Source organism: Seriola dumerili, unplaced genomic scaffold, assembly GCF_002260705.1.
Source record: "Seriola dumerili isolate Sdu_G_001 unplaced genomic scaffold, Sdu_1.0 BDQW01000267.1, whole genome shotgun sequence".
Taxonomy (NCBI): Eukaryota; Metazoa; Chordata; class Actinopteri; order Carangiformes; family Carangidae; genus Seriola; species Seriola dumerili.
The window spans coordinates 2,592,838-2,619,305 of NW_019174522.1; the positions used below are offsets into that span (position 1 = coordinate 2,592,838).

Here is a 26,468-nt window from a genome sequence, read left to right on the forward strand (position 1 = left end):
TGTGAAACATTAGATTGAATTTTTATTAGAATATGGAAACAGCATTTCTCCCTGCACATTCATCTCAGAAGATATAAAAAGTCTCTGGCTTTGGACCTCGCAAACAGCTTTAAATACAATGGTACTATGTGACCAACTACATGACAGGCACAGACACTTCCCACTCCACAAGTAAGGCAAGGACAGCTTTTCAAATAACACTTGAAATGCCTGCTCTCTCTCTGCCCTGAAACATTTACTGAGAACATCTAGAGTCTGTGTCATCACTGAGCTGGAATCAACTCAAGTGTCAGAAACATAGTCACAGTCTCTCCTTCCTGAGTTACAGTGTGACAGGAGTGATGACCAGAGGTGTTTTTACTGAACATTATGATGTCACAGTGAAGTTTAACCTTTAACCTTTTCGATATAAAATGTCATTACTTCACCATTTTATTCTGTCAGACATTTGAGTTAAATAGTGTCATAATTAGTGAATTAATTCTTGAGTTATAACATGTCTGGTGAGGTCACAGTGACCTTTCATCCTTGAGTCCTGGTGAATGTTTGTACCAAATCTGAAGAAGCTCCTTCAGGTGTCACTGAGCGGGACGGACGAGGTGTCGTCGGCGTGGTGATGTAGATGTGATGGTTTGTCTTCCTGCTGAGGGAGGAGAAAAGATTCACGTCACATCTGTGTTTTTACAGGAAGACGTACAGAGCTTCACTCCTCCATCCTCCTCCACCCCTCCATCTCTCTGAGCTGCCGCTCCAGGACCTTCAGCTGCTCCTCGAGGTGAGCCATTCTATCAGCCGCCTTAGAGCCCCACCCACTTCCAACGCCCAGCAGGACGCAGACGCACATCAGGCCGGCCAGTCGCACAGCCATGGCTTCTGTGCCCACGCTGTGGTCACTCAGGATGAGCCCGAAACAGGCCAAGGCCACACCCACTTTCAGCAGCCACAGGGCCCGCTTCACAGTGGAGGCGACCAATCGGAAAGCGAGGGAGATGAGCCAGTAGCCAACGAGAGCCACGAGAACCCACTGAGCAACAAAGATCAGCCCATCTGGAGTCACTCTGCTGAGGGGGAGGACCACTGAGGAAAACATGAACACACGAACACACACTGTAGTTACAACGCAGTGATACAGAAATATACATGAAATTACCATTATTATTATGTGCCTGCAATGCAGTAGCATTGAAGGCATATATTATTATTCTAGCAGTTGCTTTAACTTCTTCAGCATTGCTTCAGCCATCTCATTCAGCTCTCAGCATTCATACGCATTTTCAGTAGGAAACGCATTTCCTAGTTCGTCTTATTCCTCCTCCGTATCGAAATTTCAGGGCGTAACTAGTCCTACAGCTTTGAGAAAACCCAGACAATATATATATCAATGCTTGATCAGGAATGGTGTGCTATGACTTTTCTAAGCGATTCGAGTAACCATGGCGATGTAAATGGCGATGAAAGATGAAAAAAATCCCATAGAGAATGAATGGGGAGATGTCTTCAAAATGACCAACTTTGGAGCTCAACTGCTGCATCATACTTCAACATAGAAAAATGGTTGAAACGTTAAATGGGTCACAAGACTTGAGACTCTTTTGGGTTAAATTGATATTTTGACAACTATTCCAGTTTACACAAAATTATGTTTAGTGTCATTTTTTGACCGTTTCAGAATTTATAATGGGGGTGTATTGCACAGAATGTTCAGAGCTAGAGTGGATGAAATCATCGCTAGAGTGGGAGAATCTCTGGAATTCCTCTGAAAAAATTCTGTTTAACTCGTATTTCATATTTCAATCTTCACACATCACGGCTTCCTCGATAGTCGAGAAATTTGTCCTGTTTCATAGAATGTGTCTACCTAAGCACAGGGATTAACAGAATTTGAACATGAGCCTCAAAGTGATTGGAGTATCCTACATCTCTCCTATTGACTGCAATACAAATTCAGGAGCTGAGTTCTACAAAAATGCAAAGTGACATTTGTTTGTAACTCGCTCCTGTGTCCACATTTTTAGCTCTAGAAACACCAAATCCAGACATGCAGTGCACGAAGATCTTGTTCCAGCCATGGTCCACTCATGGTTCTGATACGAGTGACCGTTTTTTCACAAATAGTCATTTTAGAGGCTCATAGACACACACACACACACACACACCACCCTTCATCCCCACCACCCCATTTTTATCACTGAAGGTAGGCTAAATAACAGAAAAACCTCTCCATAATTTAATATACACTACATTTTTTGCCAATTGCCAACTGAGTATATTAGTAATTATCAGGTGTATGCTCAGGCTCCAAAGAGCCTCAGGCTCCAAAGGTTGATTTCATTGCTGTTCTCACCTGGGAACTGATATATCTGGTAACCTAAACATGTTAATTTCATAGTTTTATCCATCCATTTTCAACTGCTTATCCCCTAGTAGGGTCGCGGGGGGGCTGGAGCCTATCCCAGCATCCTTTTGGGCGAGAGGCGGGGTACACCCTGGACAGGTCGCCAGTCCATCGCAGGGCAAACACACAGAGACAGACAACCATCCACAGTCACACCTATGGTCAATTTAGAGTATTCAATCAGCCTAGTCCCCATTTGCATGTCTTTGGACTGTGGGAGGAAGCCCACACAGTACCCGGAGAGAACCCACACAGGCACGGGGAAAACATGCTAACTCCACACAGAAAGACCCCGTGTCCGAGCCGGGACTCGAACCTGGAACCTTCTTGCTGTGAGGCAACAGCGCTAACCACTGCACCACCGTGCCACCCCCATAGTTTCATCATATATTATTATTATCACTATAACATGTTTTACCCCTCCATCCCCATTTTCAAATGTAACGCCTTTACTCAGAAATATTTTTAATGACTTACTTTGTTCTTTCATCTGAGAACATTTTTACACAGTGATTGATTTCTACTGATGTCTTTTCACTAATAGTAGTGACAGCGTTCATGTGGTGACAAGCTGATGTCAGTGTGTTGTTCCAACTCCAGTCAGTTTCTGTTACTGGTAGAGTTTATTGCTGCTCCGTCTGAACACAGTTAATGTTGCTGCTGTTTTCTTCATCACAGCGTCTAACTACCTGCTGTAATTTAAACTTACACTAGTTCTGCTCAAGCACTCAGAGCTCTTTGCTCCTTTTAGTGACCTTCACTAACTCAGCAGTTGTTTACATGCAATTCAGATCTGCTAGTTACTTTAGCTTAGCAGTTAGCACTAGTTTCTCTCTCTCTCCCTCATTTGGTGCAGTGTGTTGCAACTTCAGTGTAGAGGATTGAGATATTTATTACATCTTCAGCGATGTCTGCTGTCTTTAGGCACAGCTACATTCGCTAACCAGAGCTAACAGCACATTGTGACTGCCATCCTTAAAAATTTTCCTCAAAAAAAGTCAGACAAGCTCTTTTAAATCCCACAATTTCCAACCTTCATTGATAATTTTTATATCAAAAATGTAGAGGTTTTTTTTGTCCAGTATTACCCAGTTTTGGTCTCATTCTGATTTGTTTTACAGTTTTTAAGGAAGTGATGGGAGTACCCTTCACCTCTCCCACTGACTGCAATACAAATTCAGGAGCAGGTTTTACTGGGCAGAAATGGGCAAAACTGATACTGATTGGCTAATTAAACTCATTAATTCTTAGCCTTTTAACTCAGGTATGAGAGCAACTCTAAGATAAATCAATACAGTGTACAGGGGTTGGACAATGAAACTGAAACACCTGCCAATTTAGTGTTGGAGGTTTCATGGCTAAATTTGACTAGCCTGGTGGCCAATCTTCATTGATTGCACATTGCACCAGTAAGAGCAGAGTGTGAAGGTTCAATTAGCAGAGTAATAGCACAGTTTTGCTCAAAATATTGCAATGCACACAACATTATGGGTGACATATCAGAGTTCAAAAGAGGACAAATTGTTGGTGCATGTCTTGCTGGCGCATCTGTGACCGAGACAGCAAGTCTTTGTGATGTATCAAAAGCCACGGTATCCAGGGTAATGTCAGCATACCACCAAGAAGGACGAATCACATCCAACAGGAGTAACTGTGGACGCAAGAGGAAGCTCTCTGAAAGGGATGTCCGGGTGCTAACCCGGATTGTATCCAAAAAACATAAAACCACAGCTGCCCAACTCACTGCAGAATTAAATGTGCACCTCAACTCTCCTGTTTCCACCAAAACTGTCCGTTGGGAGCTCCACAGGGTCAATATACACGGCCGGGCTGCTATAGCCAAACCTTTGGTCACTCGTGCCAATGCCAAATGTCGGTTTCAATGGTGCCAGCAGCGCAAATCTTGGGCTGTGGACAATGTGAAACATGTATTGTTCTCTGATGAGTCCACCTTTACTGTCTTTCCCACATCCGGGAGAGTTACGGTGTGGAGAAGCCCCAAAGAAGCGTACCACCCAGACTGTTGCATGCCCAGAGTGAAGCATTGGGGTGGATCAGTGATGGTTTGGGCTGCAATATCATGGCATTCCCTTGGCCCAATACTTGTGCTAGATGGGCGCGTCACTGCCAAGGACTACCGAACCATTCTGGAGGACCATGTGCACCCAATGGTTCAAACATTGTATCCTGAAGACGGTGCCGTGTATCAGGATGATAATGCACCAATACACACAGCAAGACTGGTGACAGAGTGGTTTGATGAACATGAATGTGAAGTTGAACATCTCCCATGGCCTGCACAGTCACCAGATCTAAATATTATTGAGCCACTTTGGGGTGTTTTGGAGGAGCGAGTCAGGAAACGTTTTCCTCCACCAGCATCACGTAGTGACCTGGCCACTATTCTGCAAGAAGAATGGCTCAAAATCCCTCTGGCCACTGTGCAGGACTTGTATCTGTCATTCCCAAGACGAATTGATGCTGTATTGGCCGCAAAAGGAGGCCCTACACCATACTAATGAATTATTGTGGTCTAAAACCAGGCGTTTCAGTTTCATTGTCCAACCCCTGTATTTTCGTGTACTTGTGTGTGCTTGTTGATGTGTGGTTCTTCGCATGTGTGTTATGTCTTTCTATAATTGTGAGGACAATTTTTTACAATATATTTATTGGGTTTTCTTATGTTTTACAACAACAATAATAATTAAACAAAACAAACATATGGACAATACCAACAGGCCAAAGCGCACAGGCCACAGGAAACATTCACATTACAGGCAAATCACAGGTCACAAGAGCCCAGATTTATGAGTTCCCCTGCACAGTAATGGAAGAAAAGTCAGGTCCAAGATAGTTCAAGTAGGGCTGCCAGACTTTGTAGAACTGGTCTGCTTTGTTATGTAGAATATTCATAAGATATTCCGGAGGAACCAACTCAAATATGACCTCATACCAACTATTAACAGAAAGGCTCTTATCACTAATCCACTGTAACAATATATTTTTCCTAGCAGCAAAAGTAAGAATGTTATATAACCTTTTGCCAGCTATAGTGGTTATACGTCTACTTGGGAGGCCCGAAATCAAACATATTGGATCCATTTCTATATCCCTATCAAATATTCTTTCCATTTCACATAGTATGTCAGACCAATATTTCTGTAATTTATGACACAACCATAGGCAATGGGTTAAGGTACCTATTTCAGTTTTACATTTAAGACACAGAGGAGGAAGTGATGGGTTAAAAGAATGCCTGCGATTAGGAGATATATGCAACCTTTGTATTATTTTAAGATGGATTGCTTTCGCCTGAGTACAGATGGATATCTTTTTAGCGTAACTCCAAATATCTTCCCACGTCTTCTCGCCAATAGTTACTGATAAGTCCTTCTCAAAGACGTCTTTAATCCCCTGTGTATTAGTAGAAGACATACCACACATTACATCATAAAGCAAACTAAGAGACGCCTTCTCTGGATGTTGAAACAGCATTTTCTCAATAGCAGAAATCCCAGGATGTTCAATAATAGTTGTACTCTTAGCTATTGCTATTAGCTATTGCTAAGAGTACGACCATTATATTTAATGCCTTATTTGTAAGAAATGGAAAAAAGCTTGTTTAGGAAGCTGGTATTTCTTTATCAATTGTTCAAATGCCATTAAACTATTATCTGAGAATAAATCTCCCAGCTTGATTATACCTTTGTTATGCCATTGCTGGAAGAAAGGGTCCAATTCCTGGCAAATAATCTGGATTGTTAATTATTGGAGTAAATGTAGAAGTCAATCTGAGCCTCCCCTCCACATGACGAGTTGACCGCCGTGCCTTCAGAGCATTTCTTGTTATTGGATTGGCACAGTTATCTCTTATGTTCTTAAAATCCTTAAAAAATAGTAAATCTTGTAGTAGTATCTAGTAAATTTTGACATTTGGCAAGTCTAAGCCACCCATAGAAGCTGGCAGCTGCATTACTGCCATTTTTTTTTATCTCAGTCTACGTTTGCTCCATATGAAGGAGCTGAGCCAGCTATTCAAATCTTTTAGGACCCTATTCAAAAACAATAAAGTAATCATTCGAATGGGATAAAGCAACCTGGGTAACACATTCATTTTAATCAAAGCTATTCGTCCTAACCAAGAAACAGGGAGTGAGTTCCAACGTTCTAGGTCTTGTCTTATTTTCCCAAATAGTGGAACAAATTGGTTTTGTACAACTGACTAAATGATGGGATGATAAAAATACCTAAATAGATAAAACTGGAGGGCGACCACTTGAAAGGAAAGGGTGGTATAGTATTAGATATCGTATTAAGACTGCCCAGGGACATAGCCTCTGATTTGTTTAAATTAATCCTGTACCCAGAAAATTTACTAAATGTGTCAATCATCCTAATAAGAGCTCAAACTGATGTCTCAAGGTTACACAAAAACACAAGCACATCATCAGCATACAGAGTTATTTTATGACATCTTTCTCCGATGTGTAAGCCATATATAGAAGGCTCCATTCTGATGGCCTCAGCCAATGGCTCGATGTCCAGTGCAAATAGGAGAGACGACAAGGGACAGCCCTGTCTTGTAGCTCTATGTGTAGGAAAGCACTTTGATCTTAGCCCATTAGTTATAATTGCAGCTTGAGGGTCACTATATAGGACTTCAACCCATTTTACAAAATTATTACCAAGATCAAATTTTTCTAATGCGTAAAACAAAAATGACCACTCAACTCTGTCAAATGCTTTCTCGGCATCCAGAGAAAGCACAAGATCCTCTAAACGAGTAGCTAGAATTTTAGAAAGCACCTTTCGTTCCACATTCAAAAGGGCTATCGGTCTATAGGAGCAGCAAGACTGGGGACACTTCCCTTTTTTTAATATAAGCGATATGTTAGCCTCCTTAAGTATCTGTGGCAATTCTGAATTCTAAAGTAATGGTTCTACAAGCAGATATCCCTAAACTCTTTATAAAATTTGCAAAAGAACCCATCAGGACCCAGTGACTTCCCATTCTGGAGGTTTTTAACAGCAGTAATTACTTAATCTCTTGTAATTGGGCCATTGAGAACCGTTTTTTGTTCTTCTGATATTGTTTGGAGATTGATCTGTGCAAAAAAGTCTTCCATTAATTGAGGTGCATCATTTGTCTGTTCTGAGGAGTACAGATTGGCATATTTCCTAAAGCAGTCGTTTAACGACTTATTTTCATACACCCTGCTGCCCTCTTCATTAATAATAGCTGCTATAGACTGGGACTCTTTTTTTAGCGAGGTGTGCAAGACATTTCCCTGGTTTGTCACCGTGCTCATAAAACCTGTTTGGTATATCTAATTCTTTTCTCTGCCTCTTTAGTAAGGTGACAATTTAAAGCTGATCTGAGAGCAGATATTTCTTTCCATAAAGTAGGTGATGGAGAATTAATTTAAGCTCTTTCTTTAACTGACAGTTTACCCCCTAGAGACTTCTGTTTTTCTAAGTTCTGGCGCCTTTTAGTGGTGGAATATGATATGATCAAACCTCTTACATAGGCTTTGCGAGTCTCCCATAAAAGTGAGGGATTATCTGTTGATTGTGAGTTAATAGACAGAAAAGCCCTGAATTCAGTGGGGAGGTAAGATCTAAAAATGTTATCTTTAAGATTAACAGTGTGGGGGGAAGATGGCGGACCACACTGAGTAGTAGACGTGTTTGTTGGGAGCTCCACCTGTACCTAGCACATAAACCTCACCTATAAGTCTTAAAGGGGACATATTATGCAAAATGCACTTTTCCATGGTTTTCTATCAGTAATATGTGTCCCCGGCATGTCTACGAACCCCCCAAACATGAGAAAAGTCCATCCTCTCCGTCTTTTGCTTTCTCCACCTTTCAGGAAATGTGTCCTCAAACAGGCGATTTGGAGATTTTCCCCTGATGTCGTCAAGAAGGGAGATGCCACCTCCTCCTGGGTGGGTGACACTCTCCTAGCTAGGTGTGTGTTCCACCCACTGAGTCTATCTTGCAGACACTATCGTTACTTCCCTCGCGAACACTAGCTTTCGGTAGAACAATGTCGAAGGTATGAGCGAAACACAATAGTTGCTTGGTTGTTGACTGTACAAACCAACACAGAAGTCTTCATACCCCCTACGTCTGAGGATCTGAAGACCCAGTGGATTTGTTTTATTTTATTTTTGATGGAAATGTACTGTGAAATGTACCGTGAAATGGTTAGCCCGCTACAACTGTAAGTGCACTGCAAGTGTTGTAGTGGGCTAACCATTTTATGTCGGACTGCTTTCTCAACGAGGGCCAGTACAATGCGGGATTTGCTACGAGTCTAAAGATAAAGCTTGGATCAGCACCGACCAACTTCAACTTCAAACTTGGGAGCTGTAAGTTTCACCATTTTATGTTGCTTTACTGTATGCACACGAGAGCCTGTTGCATGTGTTGTTAGCATGGCAGCTAATGTGGCTAACATTTTGCCTCGTCCACACAGCCGGGTATAGCCGGATGCAGATTGTATGCAATTCTTCTGCTTGGTATCACTGTGTGACGTTGATTAGAGCCACCCTGCTAACTTTATAGGCGTTTAGCTGTCTGTAAAGTCAAGCCGGTAAAATTCAGACTAAACAGGCTTTGCAGCGATTAGCATAGGTGTCTGGGCTTGGTTGTTAGTGCTGTGAAAGTTAGTATTGAGAGTCATGCCTTATGATGTCCGTTTTAACGTTTATATCATGTTTACAGATACAGTGCCTATGGGGAATATCTAGATAAGCGCAGAGTTACAGGGAATATGTGAAAGGGGATAATGTATAATACACATTTTTTGCATTTTGCACATATAGTGAGCTATTTGCAGCATTTACAAGCTATTGACAACCCAATTTACACATAATTGAGTGTATTTGTTGTTATCATTTTTGCACTGCTTGCAGCTGTTGCCATAACTACACATTTGAGGAGATGTTGGTGTAACCTCTGTTTCCTCTGTTCAGGCCAGCACATCAAGTGTATCTATACAGCTTCCTGCAACAAGGGATGTTGCATGCCAGACTGACCCACTGTAGGCACACAGTTATCCTTGAGGACTCTTCAGCCTCACATCAGAAGTACAGGTCTGTAGCTATCTGAAGTGCATCTACTTTTGATAAACCTAACAGTCATTTATCAGTCTTGGAATGCTGTGCATGTAAATGAAGCTGTGGTTACTTAGAACTTGTGAGAGTGTGTAGGCTAAGGTTTCTGTCAACATTAACATCTTTGATTTTCTCTTTACTGTACCTCCAGACTCTACCTGGCTGCCATGTACTACAATGAAAATGCTGACCGACCTGAGCAGGCAGATGCTATTGCGGCTAGTGCTAATGCTATTGACTTTGAGATCCCGGCTACCGACGAAAATATTCTAGCAGCAATACACCAAATGAAAAGCGCCGTTGACAATGGATTCGACTAGCTCAAAGGGTCCTTTTCCAGCCTTCAATCGGCTTTATCAATCGTCAGTGACCGTGTGTCGACAACAGAAGACGCCATTGAAATGCATGAAAAACGTCTCCACAAGCTAGAGCGGCGACACGAGAGCCTAGCTTCCCAGTGTATGCTACAGCAAGCTAAATTAGACGACCTGGAGGCCCGTTCTCGCAGGCAAAACATCTGCATAATCGGAATAAAAGAGAAAGCTGAGAATGGCAGGCCAACGGAGTTCGTTGCCAAGTTACTACCGGAGCTACTGGGAGAAGAGCACTTCAATCACCCTGTGGATGTGGACCGGGCCCATCGGACGCAGCGCCAGCTAAAGACGGGAAACCGAGAGCTATTATCGCCAAGCTGCACCGCTTCCAGGCAAAGGAGCTGGTACTGAGGCTCGCGAGGGAGAAGGTGCCACTGCGGTATGATGGGCGTCCTGTATACATCTTTCCTGACCTAACGTCAGCAATCATGAAGAAGCGAATGGCTTTTCAACATATCAAGGAGAAGTGCAGAGCCAGGAAAATACGGTGCGGCTTCAGGCATCCGGCAAGGCTTGTGGTCACGGTTAACGATAACAGGGGCACCTTCAGTAACCCGGCCGAAGCTGAAAAATTCCTGAGTCGGGAGGCTCAGGACTGGGACACAGACATCTGACAAGTTTGTGATGTGGACTGAATTTTGACTGGTAATATGTCAATTTCACTGTGATCTGGGTAAATGCTAACCTGGGCTTTAACCCAGCGCCAGTGTTTAGCTTTGACTTTGAGTTTGGGGTATGGAAACACCGCTCGTGGGTTTGTTTTCCTCCTAAGACGTGTTCTTATGTTCAGAGACTGTTCAGGGTTCTCTATGTTTCAGCACATCTATTTTCTCAGTTTATTGCACATCTCTTTTTGTCATGGTCATGTAATAAGTCATTTTACATTGTAGACAATATTTATGTTAAGAGGTCCAAGAAAGCACAGTGATGAAGATATTATTTTAGTCAGCTGGAATGTAAGGGGGATGAATAGCCCATTAAAAAGAGGAAAAGTTTATGCTCACTTACGTACACTCAAAGCTGATATATATTTCCTCCAGGAAACACATATTAAAGGGGACATATTATACAAAATGCACTTTTCCATGGTTTTCTATCGGTAATATGTGTCCCCGGCCTGTCTACGAACCCCCCAAACATGAGAAAAGTCCATCCTCTGCGTCTTTTGCTTTCTCCACCTTTCAGAAAATTGGAGATTTTCCCTTGATGTCGTCATGAAGGGAGATGCCACCTCCCCCCAGGTGGGTGACACTCCCCGAGCTAGGTGTGTGTTCCGCCCACTGAGTCCGCCTTGCAGCCACTATCGTTTCTTCCCTCGCAAAAACCAGCTTCGGTAAAACAATGTTGAAGGTACGCGGAAACACGGTAGTTGCTTTGTTGTTGGCTGCACAAACCAACACAGAAGTCTTTTTTTAACCCCTACGCTGGAGGATCTGAAGACCCAGTGGATTAATTTTATTTTTGATGGAAATGTACCCGCTCCGACGCTGCACTGTATGTACACGAGAGCCTGATGCATATGTTGTTAGCATGGCAGCTAATGTGGCTAACGTTTTGGCTCGTTGACACGCAGCCGAGTATGGCCGGGTACAGATTGTATGCAATTCTTCTGCTTACTATCGCTGTGTAACGTTGATTAGAGCCACCCTGCTAACTTTATCACACACTTTGGACTAAAAATAGGCTCTGCAGTGATTAGCATAGGTGTCTGAGCTTGTTTATTAGTGCTGTGAAAGTTAGTATGAGGAGTCATCCTTTATGATGTTCGTTTTAACTTTGATATAATGTTTACACATACATCGCCTTCAGGGAATATCTAGATAAGCGCAGAGTTACAGGGAATATGTGAAAGGGGATAGGCTACAATACACATTTTTTGCATTTTACACATGTTGTAGGCTATTTATTGCACTGCTTGCAGCTGTTGCCATACGACACATTTGAGAAGATGGGTGGATGGGTGTAACCTCTGTTTCTTTTGTTCAGGCCAGCACATCAAGTGCATCTGTACATCTTCCTGCAACAAGGGATGTTGCCTGCCAGACTGACCCACTGGAGATGCAAACTGTAGGCACACAGTTATCCTTGAGGACTCTTCAGCCTCACATCAGAAGTGCAGGTCTGTAGCCACCTGAAGTGCATCTACTTTTAATAAAATACTCTCACTTATAATGTAATATTGTTCTGTGTTTATGTGTCACATTGCTAAAGTTTTTTTTATAAAAAAAAAATATAATTGGTTACAGGTGTCCAGGCTACTGTGTCCTGCAAGGATTTTGGTGTTGGGGCATCCATTGCTACCTCTGCAGATCATCTGTGTTTTTCATCAACACCTGTAAAGAGACCCTCTAAAAGAACTCGTCTGGACCTGGAGGAGGAGCAGGAGCAGGACGACGATCCATTAGAGGGCAGCTCTACAGTGGCAGCTTCCCAAGGGCTGCATTCTACCTATGACCCTGCAGACTCTGCTACAGCCTTGACAGTCAACAGTGTTGTCGTAAGTTACTCTAATGCATCTGTGTGATGATGATGTCATAAGAGTGTGTGTGTGTGTGTGTGAGTGAAAAGACTTATAGTGAGAGGGTGCAAAGTACACTGTTGAAGAGAACTCAACATGTTTAATTGCTCATGTTTCTTTTTTCTATAGAGACGACTCATCCCCTCCCACCCACAAGATCAAAAAATACATAGTGTACGAGAACTGCCTCATGGAGTTGTTTGCTGTGTGTCCTGTTTGCACGCGGGTGTGTAATGTGCAGACCCGAAGGCTGGGGACTTTCTTGTCTGTGGAGCAGCGGTGCCCCCATTGTGAGTTCTATTTAGTTCTAAATAGTTCTAAATTTCTGTCAATATTAACATCTTTAATTTTCTCTTTACTGTACCTCCAGACTCTACCTGGCTGGCATGTACTTCAACGAAAATGCTGGTCGACCACAAGCCCAAACAAAGGAAGGTGAACCCCTCTTCAAGGTCCACTTTCCAAAGGCCATGAAGGGAGAATGCAGAGCCGACATTCCGTAAGTGTTACATTATTTTATTTTTCAACCCAAAAATGCTTTGGACACATTGTATCAAGTATTGCATGTACATGTTATAACAGTTCCAACAACAAAATACAGTAAAGAAAAATCAACTTTATAAAAATAATAGATTAGATAAAGTGACTAATGTCAGGAGGTAGTTAGAAACAGACTTTCAGTCTGTTTTGTAAACAAAAATTTTGTCTTTTATCAAACAGGGTATTTGGCTGACATGGTGGACCTCATATTTGAAAACGTCTTTGTTGACCCGGCACCATACATAGAAGCTGTTTTGGCCATCCCCATCCCAGAGGACCTCACTGCACAGTTTGAGCGGCCTGAGAAGGAGGAGGTCATATCAAGCTATGTGTCCCGGTTCAATCGTTAGGCAGTCTAAAACCCACATAGTGGCCTGTGGCGTCAGGAAACTCCATGCAGATTTGTAGGACCACGCAGGTTGGAATGACGACCCGGATTCTGCGACCAAGGAAGCCCCAGCACCAGCCCACAAAGCTCCTATAGGCTAGATACCTGTACCGACTAAAACAATTGGACAGGGCATTTAGTCTTGCACACATATATACAATCTGTGTTGTGTCTCACAATTTTTTATATGGATTCAGTGAATCCTACTGTTTTTTTTATTATCACTGATGATAAGTGCCTTATTTGATGTAAATAAATGCTTGATCATTTCTCAACAAATGACTCCTCTGAATTCATATATTATATGCACACTATCTGATGATGGAAAAACTTTATGAATCAAACAGCAGCTAAACCAATTTGAGGGTGTGTTACTCGATTTGTGGTGTGTTATTGCCATTGTAAGATTATGTGCACTGAAGTAAAACAAGACTGCCTAACATCTTTTATTTAGATTGAAACTATGTTTTTACAAAGAAGCAAAACATACCGGTGTATTCCTCTCAACCGTAAAGGACCGTAGTCAGCGCGGTATATGTTGGAGGTATTCCGGAGGGAGTACACATTGAGGCAGACCGGCTCCAACGCAGGATGGTCTACCATACATGGTAAATCTTCCTCGATCTCCCATAGCCGTCTGGTAACCTACAGTGAATTACAAATGGTAAATGTCATTGTATCTTATAAATGTAACATGTTTTCTAAGCAAATTAGTGATTAGTTTGTCTAGTGAGAATGCTACCTGTGATATCTCAAGGCAGCAGATATTCTCAGCTTCTGTGGGCATGGTTGAACAGTTTCCACAGGAGCACCTATCCAAAATATAGAGAAAAATGGTAACATTCACCAAAATATAAAGCTTATGAAATTCAAAAACTGACAGACAGTGGAGCTAAGGTGGGGAAGGAGTAAGCCTGGCTAAATATCAAGCGCATATAACATAGGTAATTTATAACATGTCACTTATTGCATATAATGTGGAGCTTGACAACAGTGTAGTGTAGAAAACACTGCACAGCCTCTTTTTTGACTAAAGATTATTGTTGCTGATAGACATGTTTATGCTGAATTACAGTGGTGTAAGTTCATTGTAATAGACAAAACAAATTACTACATAAAGGAAGATATGATGAGCATCTCTGCTCAAAACATGCAGAAAAAGTAACTAAATAAAAATGATTTACTTCGTCAGCATCTATTAAAATTTCTCACTAGTCTCGACATTGAACACCTGTAGCAGTTCTCAGACAACAAACATTTTCATAGACTGTAAAAGTATATATAAGGAGGCATGACAGATAACTACATTCAACAATTCAAAATAGTGCTTATTTACCAAAAGAGCTCCCAGTAATGACGAGATGGGAGAGAGTAACGGTTAGCATTAGCTACCTAGCTACATGTTAGTAACTGTGTACCAACACACATCAACAAACTAAAAATATAATGTCAAAATTCACAAAATTGGTTACTAACCATTCAGAAACGTTCTGCTGCAGGCGTGGGGTCTGAACTTCAGGAGCCTCTCCCTCTGGGTCAGATTCTGGATCAAATTGGTAAGGTTGAACCAAAGCGCTTCTGACGCCAGTCATATCGCCGGTCACCGTAAACATTACAGCGTGGTGCGAGAAGCCCAAGCCGCATCCCCCTCCGGTGAGGGGCGTGGTCAGGCACAACTCATTTGCATTTAAAGCTACAGACACAGAAACAGCCTGTTCTGAACAGGGCTGAAACAGAGGGGTGTATAGGTTTGCTAAAATACATGATCGGAGTGGCTTTTTAGGAGGAAACTTCAAAAACATGTTTTGGGGACCTCTGAGACTTAATTAAACTTGTTGAAAAGGAGCATAATATGTCCCCTTCAAAAAAAACTACCGTTAAGATATTATGTCCTTCATGGGCATCTCATGTTTTCCAATCAAACTTTAGCACAAAAGCAAGAGGAGTTGCAATCCTTATTAAGAAAAACATTCTTTTCAATACTATATCCAATATGTCTAACACAAATATAATCTTAGGTGGAGACTTTAATTGTGTTTTGGATTCAGTCCTCGATCGGCAACACTCCCAAATTAATGTATCAAAGAGCAGTATCACTCTTAATAATCTGATACAGTCCTATAATTTGGTAGACGTATGAAGGCTCCTTAATCCCACAGCAAGAGATTTTTCATATTTCTCAGCCGTTCATAAATCTTATTCAAGGATTGATTATTTTATATTGGATTCTAAATTATTGTCACAAGTCGCCAGAATGCAAATATCATAATATTCTAACTTCAGATCATGCCCCAGTCTCTTTGAAGATTAATCTGAATCATACACATGCAGAATTCAATTGGCGGCTAAATAATACTTTACTGAAAGAGAAGGAATTTTGCTCTTACCTCTCAAGCAAAATAGATCTTTATATGAACACTAATGATAATGGTGAAGTTAGCGACTCCACACTTTGGGAGGCCATGAAGTCTGTTCTCAGGGGCCACGTCATATCTTATGAGGCAGCAGAAAAAAGGAAAATCTAAGGCTAGGTTAACTGAAAAAGACAGTCAATTATCAAATCTAGAGGCATTATATAGAGTGGATAACCAGCCTGAAGTACTGAAAAAGATCTCAGCATTAAAATACGAGTACAACTCTATACTGTCCAAAAATGTTTCGTGATTGCTGGTTCAAGTAAGACAAAAGTATTTTGAGTTTGAGGATAAACCCCAAAGGTTACTTGCACGCCAGTTAAGACAATCTCAGGCATCCAAGTCCATACATTCAATCAAGAGGGGTGATGGGTCTCCCCTGACGGATTCTGAAAAAATTAATGAATGTTTTGCTAATTTTTATGAACATGTCTATCAGTCACAGGGAGGATCTGATCCAGAGAGTATGGAAACATTTTTCGAAAATCTGGGACTGCCTAGCCTATCAAGAGAATCTTCCTCCTCATTAGATGCAGACATCAATTTGAATGAGATAAAAGAAGTGATTTCCTCTCTCCCCAACAATAAGGCAGCAGGGCCTGACAGCTTTTGCATCGAATTTTTCAAGGTATTTAGTCATAAACTTTCCCCACTTATACTAAGAATGCTTAATCACTCATTGATGGGCTCTAAGTTGCCCCCTACTCTATATAAGGCCAATATTTCACTCATACCCAAACGTGGGCGTGACCCTAACCTGGTCTCCTCGTATCGTCCTATTTCCCTGCTACCTATTAAAACCAAAATTCTTGGGAAAGTCTTAGCCAATAGATTAAAGGAGCACATCTGTTCTATTATTCATCCTGACCAAACAGGTTTCATGCCAGGCAGACATATGTACTTTAATTTACGCCGCTTGTTCCACATTTTGTATACAGAACATATTGAAGAATCAGTAATAATTTCTTTAGATGTACAGCGTGCCTTTGATCAAGTTGAATGGCCCTATATGATGTTTACACTAAAAAAATTTGGTTTCGGGCCCTCCTTTATGAAGTGGATTGAGCTTATCTATTCACATCCAACTGCCTCTGTCATAACCAACCAAAATATCTCACCCCCTTTTGCGATCAGTCGGGGGACCCGTCAGGGATACCCACTCTCCCCTTTCCTGTTTTCGATTGTTATAGAACCATTAGCAGTTAGTATTAGACAAAGTCATCTAATATCTCCTATCGACATTCATGGACAAGAACATCATATTTCACTGTACATGGACGACATTCTTTTATTCATCTCTCATCCCCAAGCCTCCATACCTCATCTTTTGACTTTAATTAGCAACTTTGGCTGACTCTCTGGATTTTCAGTTAACTGGGATAAGAGTGAGTTAATGCCAATCTCTAACGAAGTTGATATGACATATATACAGTCTACTACTTTTAAAAAGGCATTTAAAGACTTCTCATATCTTCGTATAACTGTCACAAAAATCCCAGAGGATCTACAAAAGAATTGGCATAATAAAGTTGAGCAACTTAAACAAACAGTGACGTGCAGTCAGGGGAGGCAGGTGAGGTACTGCCTCACCTGCCATCATGGAAAGAAAAAAAAAGTAAAAAGAAAAAAAATTTATTAAATTGTTATATGTATACAGTGATTATACTATAAAGTTATTTTCCATTTAACTTCACCAGTTTTAGATTATTTTTATTCAAAATCGCTGAATTTTGACATTTACCGTTCAAATACTGAGAAGAGACTTGCGGTGAGGCAGCAGCCAGCTGAGCCTCACCATGGATTGCGCAATGACTCGGCTAACTGCTGGCCTGCTGTGCAGTGAGACCGTATTGCTATCTCTCTGTATGTCGCTATTAAAATGTTCAAACACTTTTGCTATATGAATTATATTATAAATTTCCATAGTTTAGTTAGCTGAGGTATATAATGTTCAACAACTGTATGTGTGTAACGTGTTTCTTGTGCTGAGCAATCATAAAACGGCTGCGAAGACGCACTGGGTGAGGCACGCAGTTCTCCTGCCTCATGGTAGAGGGCGCTAGTGATGAAGTCAGTGCCTCACCAGCCATGAACCTCACCGCACGTCACTGTAAACAAAGTATAAATTTTTAGAAGACTCTTCCTATTTCTCTTGTAGGTAAGATTAATGCAATTAAGATGATCGCTCTGCCACGTTTCCTACATCTTTTTCAGTCTCTTCCATGTTACATCGCCCAGTGTTACTTTAAACAACTAGATTCAATTTTTGTACCTTTTCTTTGGAACTACAAAGCCATCAGGATCTCCAAAAAACACCTGTGTAAACCTAAAAATGCTGGTGGCTTTGCTTTATCAAACTCTAAAATGTATTACTGGGCGGCTCATCTATCTATACTTGCTTGGTGGAGGAAAGGCCCCCCCCCCCCACACACTCCTGCCCTGCCTGGCTATGCTTAGAACGATCACTATGTTACAAGACCTCCTTGCTAGCATTGCTCAACAGCCCCACCAAAATCAGGAAGTCACAGTATAATTACAGCTTTGTAATCAATGGTACTATACGCACATGGGAGCAGATAAAACTTCATATCAAGGCCCCAAGTATATATATTGATACTCCAATCTGTGAAAATCACGCTTTCATACCTGGCCTAAATGATATTGCTTTCTCTGCTTGGAAACAGAAAGGCATTAATAACATAAATGATTTGTATACGGGGGGAAATTTTGCCTCATTTACACAGCTACAAGCCAAATATGGAATACCTGCCTCAGGTTTTTTCATGTTTTTACAAATTAGAGATTTTGTTAAAAAAAGATGTACCAAACTTTGAAGTTTTGAATAAACACAATGCTCTAGAGACTATTAATAGAGAGACTATTAATAGTCTGGACCTGCGCACTCGTGGGGCAATCTCTGTTTTCTATTGAATGCTTCATGATGGAGCTCCAGTGAATTCAGAAACTTATAAAAAAGCATGGACAGACGAGTTGAATATGGAAATAACTGATGAGATTTGGGAAGAATGTCTACGAAACGTACAAAAGTGTTCAGTTAACACCAGGCACAACCTAATACAGTATAAAGTGCTCCACAGACTCCATTACTCACAAGAAAAGCTACATAAATTTTACCCGGATGTCCCACCAACATGTAACCGCTGTAAATCCTGGATAGGAACTCTAGCACATTCATTCTGGGCATGTAGTAAACTTTATTTATTTTGGAAATGTATTTTTCATTGTTTTTCTAAGGCTTTTGGTATAAATCTGGCACCCAACCCTCTGGTTGCCATCCTAGGGGCCACAAGTGTCCTTTCTTCTGTTAATAAATTTGAAAGAAGAGCAGTTCAATTTGGGATGGTGATTGCTAAAAAACGGACTCTGTGCCTTCTTATAACTTATGGTTGGGAGAACTGTCAAACACTTTACATCTGGAGAGACTGAGATTCTACAATGAAGATAGAGGGGATACGTTTGATAAAGCATGGGACCCAGTACTGAATTACCTTAAAAATGTGAGCCCATAGACACTGGCTATTGTTCAAAGCCTCACAGTGAAAACAAAAGTATGATCTTGTATATGTCTACCGACCTATTTATTTTACTATTATTATTATTATTATTATTGTTTATTTATTTTTCTGCTTTAATACTTTGTCTATAGTAGATATTCATTTTATGACCATGAAATATTGTTGTAATGCTTGATGTGCTGTTTTCTTTACTTTTTTTTTCTTTTTTCTTCTCTTCTTTTTCCTCTACTTCTTTTTTCTCTTCATTTTATTTATTTTTTTTTCATTTTTCTCTACATTGAAAATCAATAAACATATTTCTAAAAAAAAAAAAAAAGATTAACAGTGTTAAGTCTCCATTGTCTAGACTGAGCCTTTGCTTGGGGAGAAGGAGCAATAGTTCCACACCCATCGCTATGGGCGGGCCATAGGGGGCCTGGCCCGCCCCCAAAAATGCTTGTGCCCCCCCACTTGAGGCACAGATCTCTTAAAAAAAATTACTTTAATTCTTATTTTATATTATCATAGTAGCTAATTTTGTGTTGAGAAATACTAATGTTGTATTCTTTATCATTAAAACATTAAAAATATAAAGAAACAATGGTGTGATTTTGTTTGATTGATGGGAATGTACACTGCAACAGCCTATCACGGCCTTACTGAAAAGAAAGTTACGCTATGTACGTGACGTAGCCTACGTCAATGTAGCCACTCAACAGTAACCGCGCATTTTTGAAAGTGAAGCTGGATGAGTTTTCACCGGCTTACTATTACATTTCTAGTTCATCATGGATATTTGTAAGTGGTTGAAAAGCCCACCAACAGTCTCCTCTGCCAAATCGGATACGACACCGACGCCTCCTGATGTCGTTAGAGAAGGAGACCCTGGACGACAGTCTGAGCCCGTTGCTAGTAGCTCCGTGGAGCCCGACCCTGGGCCTGGCAGGACCTGCAGCGGCCATGGAGCGGAGGCTATCAGCAGGTCAAGTGCAACCGCGACTGGGGCAGTATTTGGGCCACAACTGCCTGTTGGATCAGTGGGTGTGAGTGACCTCGGCACGGACAAACCCAAACAGGTTGTGTTGAGGAAATATCCAGGCAAAATGTTAAAAACTTTAGGAGCTTCCACAGCAATGTGTGAAAACTCATTTTCCACGCTCAAAAGCGTCTTCTCAGAGCATCGGCGCAGTATGCTGCACAGACGCAAGGCCCAGCTGATTCAGCTTGCTTTTGAAAAGGACCTCACTCACAAGTTTAAGTCCGAGTGGAAGGATACGTTGATGAGGAGGTTCAGCTCAGAGAAACGCCACCTCCCGCTGTACTGACAGGAGGGACTGGAGAGAGGAAAGCGCTGCCTCCACCCAAAGTACCAGTAGGTTTAATGTGTGTGTGCGTGTGTATGTGCGTGCGTGTGTCTGTGTCTAATGGCAATGCATATCCCTCTGTTCACTGCTTTAAAATGCAATGTTTGAGAGATGCTTCTGGTGTTACATCTAATATGTTATATAGTCAAGTGTTTTATGGATATTCATAACATTGCTTCTATGTAATGTATTGCTTTAAACTATGAGGACTGATGTTGTCGGCTATACCTGGTCATATTGCTGTTGGTTATGTTTAACGTGATGATTACGTGATGCGCGAATACAGTATAGGATTATTAAAAATATACGTATTGTAGGTTAATAATAATTGTGCCCTCCCATGCATTTCATATGCCCCCCTTAAGACAGAGGTCTGGCGACGGGTCTGAATAGTTCTATGGGGAAATCTGTGTATAAGTGGATTCAACATACAATTAAAATCACCACCTACAATCACTGTATCAGCTCTCATTTCTGCATGGTCTAAAAAAGCTTTGGAAATAAAATCTGATGGATGAGCTGGCGGATAATAAACATTCATTAAAATTAGGGCTGGGACGACGCGTCGACGTCATCGATTACGTCGACGCAAAAACTGTGCGTCGATGCGTCGTTTCAAAACAAACAATAGCGGCAGCAAGTAGCGGCAGTATCGATACCAGCGAGTCAGTTGACTCTGATCAATGTAGAATAGTGATGGGTCGGTCGCGAACGAGAGCCGGATTAGAGCCGGCTCTTTGAAGTGAACGACGGGAGCCGGCTCGCGATCGAGAGCGATTTTTTTTTTTTTTTAATTGTCTTTTAAAGCCGCATTGGTCAACATGTGAGGCTGTGGCAGCGTCTGTGTGACGACACTGAGCAGGAGGGGGGAGGGGAGGGGTTACAGACACTCGCATTTTGTGTTTTGTTTTTCACTGTACATGGTTGCACATTTTCATTTATAATTTGTTGAGTGATGTTTAGTTAATTTTGTGTTTTTTCACAAATTAAAATGGGTCTTTTTTATTTAAAATTTATTTATGTATATTTTAAGTTATGTTACGTTTATTAATAAAGCCATATACATACTATACATATGTTATATTTTATGTTTTTTTACATTAGTTATTCATTTTACACATAATTTGGTAATAAATGAATTTAAGTAACAAAAAATCTGAGGAGCCACTTGGGAGCCGAAAGAGCCGGTTCTTTTTAGTGAGCCGAGCCCAAAGAGCCGGCTCTCCACAAAGAGCCGGTATTCCCATCATTAATGTAGAACACGAAGTCGTAGTTCAAAGATATGGGACTATTTTTCCGTAAAAGGAGGCCATTCTGTCGTTTGTCGGCTGTGTAAAATGGAGATGGCTTATCATAAAAGCACGATGGCGATGCACCAGCACATCAAGACAAACACATAGACACACACTACACTACACACAGTATTCTTGAGTGAAAAGGCAGAGTGTATGTTCCTGTGAATGAACAGCACTTTATATTTTGTTAGTTAAAAAAGAACACTGCTGCTGTTTATATTTTATTGATTTTATGATGATAACATTTTCTTGATTCTTGCACAACAAGAAAGTATTTTATTTCATTTTATTTTTTGTTAAATGCTACCTCTGACGTCAGATTGCACTATTGTTTTCATTACTTGAATTTTATTTTGGAATATGGTCATTTTTGGTGAAAACAATAGAAATATGTTGGAATGAAGAAATTTGTGTTTTTTCATTAAGATACATAAATTAGCATATGTAAATTGCTATATAAGTCAAATAATGGGAAAATAATCGATAATCGAATCGATTCGAATTCGAATCAAAAAAATGAATCGTTAGATTAATCGATGCATCGAAAAAATAATCGCTACATTAATCGATTACAAAAATAATCGTTTTCCCCAGCCCTAATTAAAATCTCTTGTCCTTGTAAACTACCTTTAATTATAACAACCATTTTTAACCTTAACACAATTAACCACTGTTTCTTCTGGTTGTAAATGACGATAAAAATACTTGGCCAAACATTCCCTGTTGTAACTTTGAATGCTGTGTCATCAAGGTGGGTTTCTTGCACCAGTGCAATATCTATAGTTTCTCTTTTCAAGAAAGTATTTTCCTACGTTTTACGGGATTATGAATCCCTCGTATATTCCAGGTGCAAACCCGTTGTTTATTTCCCATTATTTCAAACTCCTATTGTAGCAATATCCTGGCACACTCCTTTTAGAATACAGAGAAATAAAATAACTGAGCTGTGCAGAAACATTAGAACCAGAACAAGAAACATAAAAAAAAACCCTACTAACCATGCAGGGAGTCACAGTCTTCCTTTTGCCCTCGGCAAACAGCCAGCCTAACCATAGAAATAACACAAGTCCCATCTCGCACCCGGCAATATGACAGTAGTCTGTGTGTAAAAATAACACACAGTGATAAATAATATGATCATATGAGTACTCACATAAGGTTAGTAATATCAGTCCAATAACCAGAGCGTAAGGGGGAAAGAGAGAACTTCTCTGTCAGTACTTGTGCTGAGCCAGGCAGCTATCCAGACAGCTTAACCGAGCGAGTCCACAAATGACGCTGCCTCCCCCGATGTATCAAAACCTCTTCACTGTCCCGTTGACCGTCATCGTAAGCTTGGCAGGATACATCACCATGTAGTCAATACTCATCTTCTTCAGCCTTCCACACCTTCAGCCAGTCCAACCACACGTATATTGCACCTGCGCCCACGATTATCCAAATCCTCAGTGTGCTCCAACATGCCGCTCACTTGTTTCTCCAGACCAGTCACTTTAGCCTGCAACGACTCCACTGTGGTATCCACCATAGTAATTCTGCTCTCCGCCTCGAGTTCCTAGCGCCTGTATTTGGGTTGTTTGGGCCCTTATAGCCACAAGCACTGTTTCAACTCTATTGTTCTTTAATCATGTGACTGTAGATATTTTATTTCATTTAGAGAAAAAAAGTAGTGGAGCGTCGTTCTGGTGGCCCCGGCAGCTCTACACCTGTGGTTCCACCACAATGTTGCAGCAGTAAAAAAATAATTAATCTCTTATGTAAAACATGGTTGAATGTCTTTACATGGTCCTTAACAGTAATCTTTGTTGGTAAATGTGAGACGTTCATGTCACGTGTGTCTGCAGCTTTACAACATGCTTCAAAACCAGAAACAAGTCAATTTAGGTGACATCATTATGGTTTTGATCGGGGACTGGTGTGATTGGTTCAACTCGAGGGAAACTTTGATTATTGGTCAAATTTGCAGAAAAAGGCACACAGAATTCACGTGGATTGGTTGAATTTGCGTTAATTATTGTGATCTAGACATCGAGACTTTCTGGAGGGACTGATGTTGTTCTAACAGATACAGATGAGACAAGCAGGACTTTAGATCTGAGGCATATTTTACTGCTGACAGTTTTCTCAGGCAGTGGATCGTCTCCCCACCGACACTTGGAAAATAATTCCAGATTATTACAATATGGCGTCTCATTTTTATCTGGTAATATTTCTGAACTCTGGGAAAACTGTGAAATCACAAGAATAACAGTCTGAGGAACGAAGAAGTTGGACCACCTGATACTTTATCTGAAGCACTTTATTCTCAGGTCAAAGTGAGTGAGCACATCTGTTAATAATCTCTCACTTTAATGTTGACTCGTTTTTTCTCTTAACGACATATCTTGTTTCTGACCCATCTGACTTCCAGCAATGTCACCGCAGATCATTCATGTGTTGAGTACAGTGTTGTTATTACTGATGGACGATGTCACAAGACAATGAGCCCACCTGTCTGCTGCTTACCTTGGACTCCAGCAGCCTGCAGGAAGTGTGACACATACTGCAGGAGCACGTTCAGACCACCAGCCAAACTCCCAGCAACCACACCCAGGACTTGAGTGAAAGCCTGGAGGAGAGGGTTGGGGTGGGGCGGTGGGGGTGGCGTGGGGGGGGTGGCAGGGTAAGTTAACGAAGGGTTAACACAGTGGGCTCAGTCTGGTTTACCTACATCTACCTCACCTCTACCGTCAGTCTGATGCTGCTTTCTGATAAGGCTCCAGGCTGTAGTTTACAGCTTTATTGAGGGTTAATACATCATTTATTAATGTTTAAGTTATAAGTGATTAATGAGAACAACGTCTTGGTTGCCAGGTTGTGGCAAATCCTCCTCTAGCAGACACCTTGTGTATTTAGACCTCAGCAATGGACTGTCTGACCAGTGATCCTCTGGCTGCACGACCTCTGGACCAGGCTCCATCTAGAGACTGATTATTAACACTCACAACTGCAGATACATTATTAAATTATACATAGAGTCTGACTGGCTGTGGGTCTGTGTGAAAAACCTAAAACAGTCCAAGTGTAGAAAGAACAATCAATCTAAAAGTGAAATTTTGTGAAGAAATTTCCGCTCTGTTTAAATCTAATGACACGACATGTAGATAAACCATTAAAAGTACTGAGGGTCTCTAATAATCCATCAGGTCTGTAGTTTGAAATATCAATCAACATCACATTATGTATTAGTGGTATTTATGTTTGTTTTAATTGATGTATTTTATATACTCAACATTATTTTAAATGAGGACTGTACACTCAAATAAAACACCTTAAGCACATTGAATTACATCAGTGTATGATAATGTGCTAAACAAATAAACCTGCCTTACTAGTCATTAATCTGAGTAATGACTTACTACCATTTATAACTGGTGATGATGTGATGATGTGTTTCACACTTTACAATAAGACTCCCTTAGAAGGTTACCACCTGTGTTCTACCTGAGTGTTAAAGTCCTGAAGAAGAGACCAACCAGCAGAAAGCATCTCCATGTTAATATCTGATCAACAGCTGTGATTAGGATGAGGATGGCTGCTGAGAGCAGGTCAAGGTAAACAACACTGCCAAGGCCTCAGAGGATGAATCTGATCATGTGATATGATCATGTGATCTGCCAGATGTAACTTTTTGACCATTAAGATGCTGATGGTGGTTAATTTATAAATTTATTAATCATTAACTGAACAAACATGTGATGAAGCAGCAGTGACAGGTGCTGATGATGGAGAAAACAGAGATGAGGCTGAAAAGTATATGCATGTGGTCTCACTATTTGGCAGGAAACAGGTCACTGCTGGCCTTTTTATCTAATGTGTTAGAACAGCTTATAAATTATTTATAACTGTTAACAAGTTCATTCATAAACTAGTTATAAACCATTCATTAATCCTTTATAAGGGGCGTCTGATCGTGAAGTGGAACCGAATGATCAGTGAAGCATTCTAGTAAAACAAGTATTGATCATAAATAAAACCATTGATTACTTATCAGAGTTCACACTGAACCTGAGGAGGCTGGAACCAGGAAGTCAGCTCTCCATATGACTGACCTTGTACTACAATTAATCAAAGTGTAGGTGATAATGATAATGTAAATAAAAGGTTAAAGTTGCTGCTGTGACACTTTCAGTCTCTGTGTTGTTGAATAAAATTCACATTTCTGTTAAACACTTCTGTAAATCCATATTTTGCGTCTCTCACAGTTTCACTTTGTAACTGACGTTAAACAACATTATTGCCGCCTCTGACCTTCTGTACCGACTGCACCGTCTGCTCCCCGGCCAGGTCAGCCAGAGCCGTCCGGAGCTCCTGGATCATTCCGGAGCGACTTTCGAACACCGTTTCTCCTGAAGCAGCGTGGAGCAGGGCGGCGAGCACATACAGCCCGCCGAGAGCTGCTCGGTGTGGATTAGAGAACATACCGACAACTGAGGCACACCTGTGGACAACGAGCGGGAAATAGTAGCATCTGCAGGTAAACAGCCACCGGGGCCACAGCACAA

General features: G+C 41.1%; 1 protein-coding gene across 1 annotated transcript; it reads right to left on the minus strand.

The window, feature by feature from the left end:
- Positions 1-26,468, minus strand: LOC111230492. The gene is made up of 3 exons (XM_022757245.1): positions 26,215-26,468; positions 24,430-24,532; positions 1-1,077 (listed from the first exon to the last, which is right to left on the minus strand). Exons 1-3 carry the CDS (start codon positions 26,383-26,385, stop codon positions 704-706), a joined length of 648 nt encoding a protein of 215 aa, XP_022612966.1. The 5' UTR covers positions 26,386-26,468; the 3' UTR covers positions 1-703.

Excerpts from the sequence above, each read along its gene's own strand:
- LOC111230492 (XM_022757245.1), bottom strand. The coding sequence starts at position 26,385 with ATGTTCTCTAATCCACACCGAGCAGCTCTCGGCGGGCTGTATGTGCTC. Across the intron at positions 24,533-26,214 it reads CGGTGCAGTCGGTACAGAAG|GCTTTCACTCAAGTCCTGGG; the intron begins GTCAGAGGCGGC and ends CCTCTCCTCCAG. Across the intron at positions 1,078-24,429 it reads GCAGGCTGCTGGAGTCCAAG|TGGTCCTCCCCCTCAGCAGA; the intron begins GTAAGCAGCAGA and ends TGTTTTCCTCAG.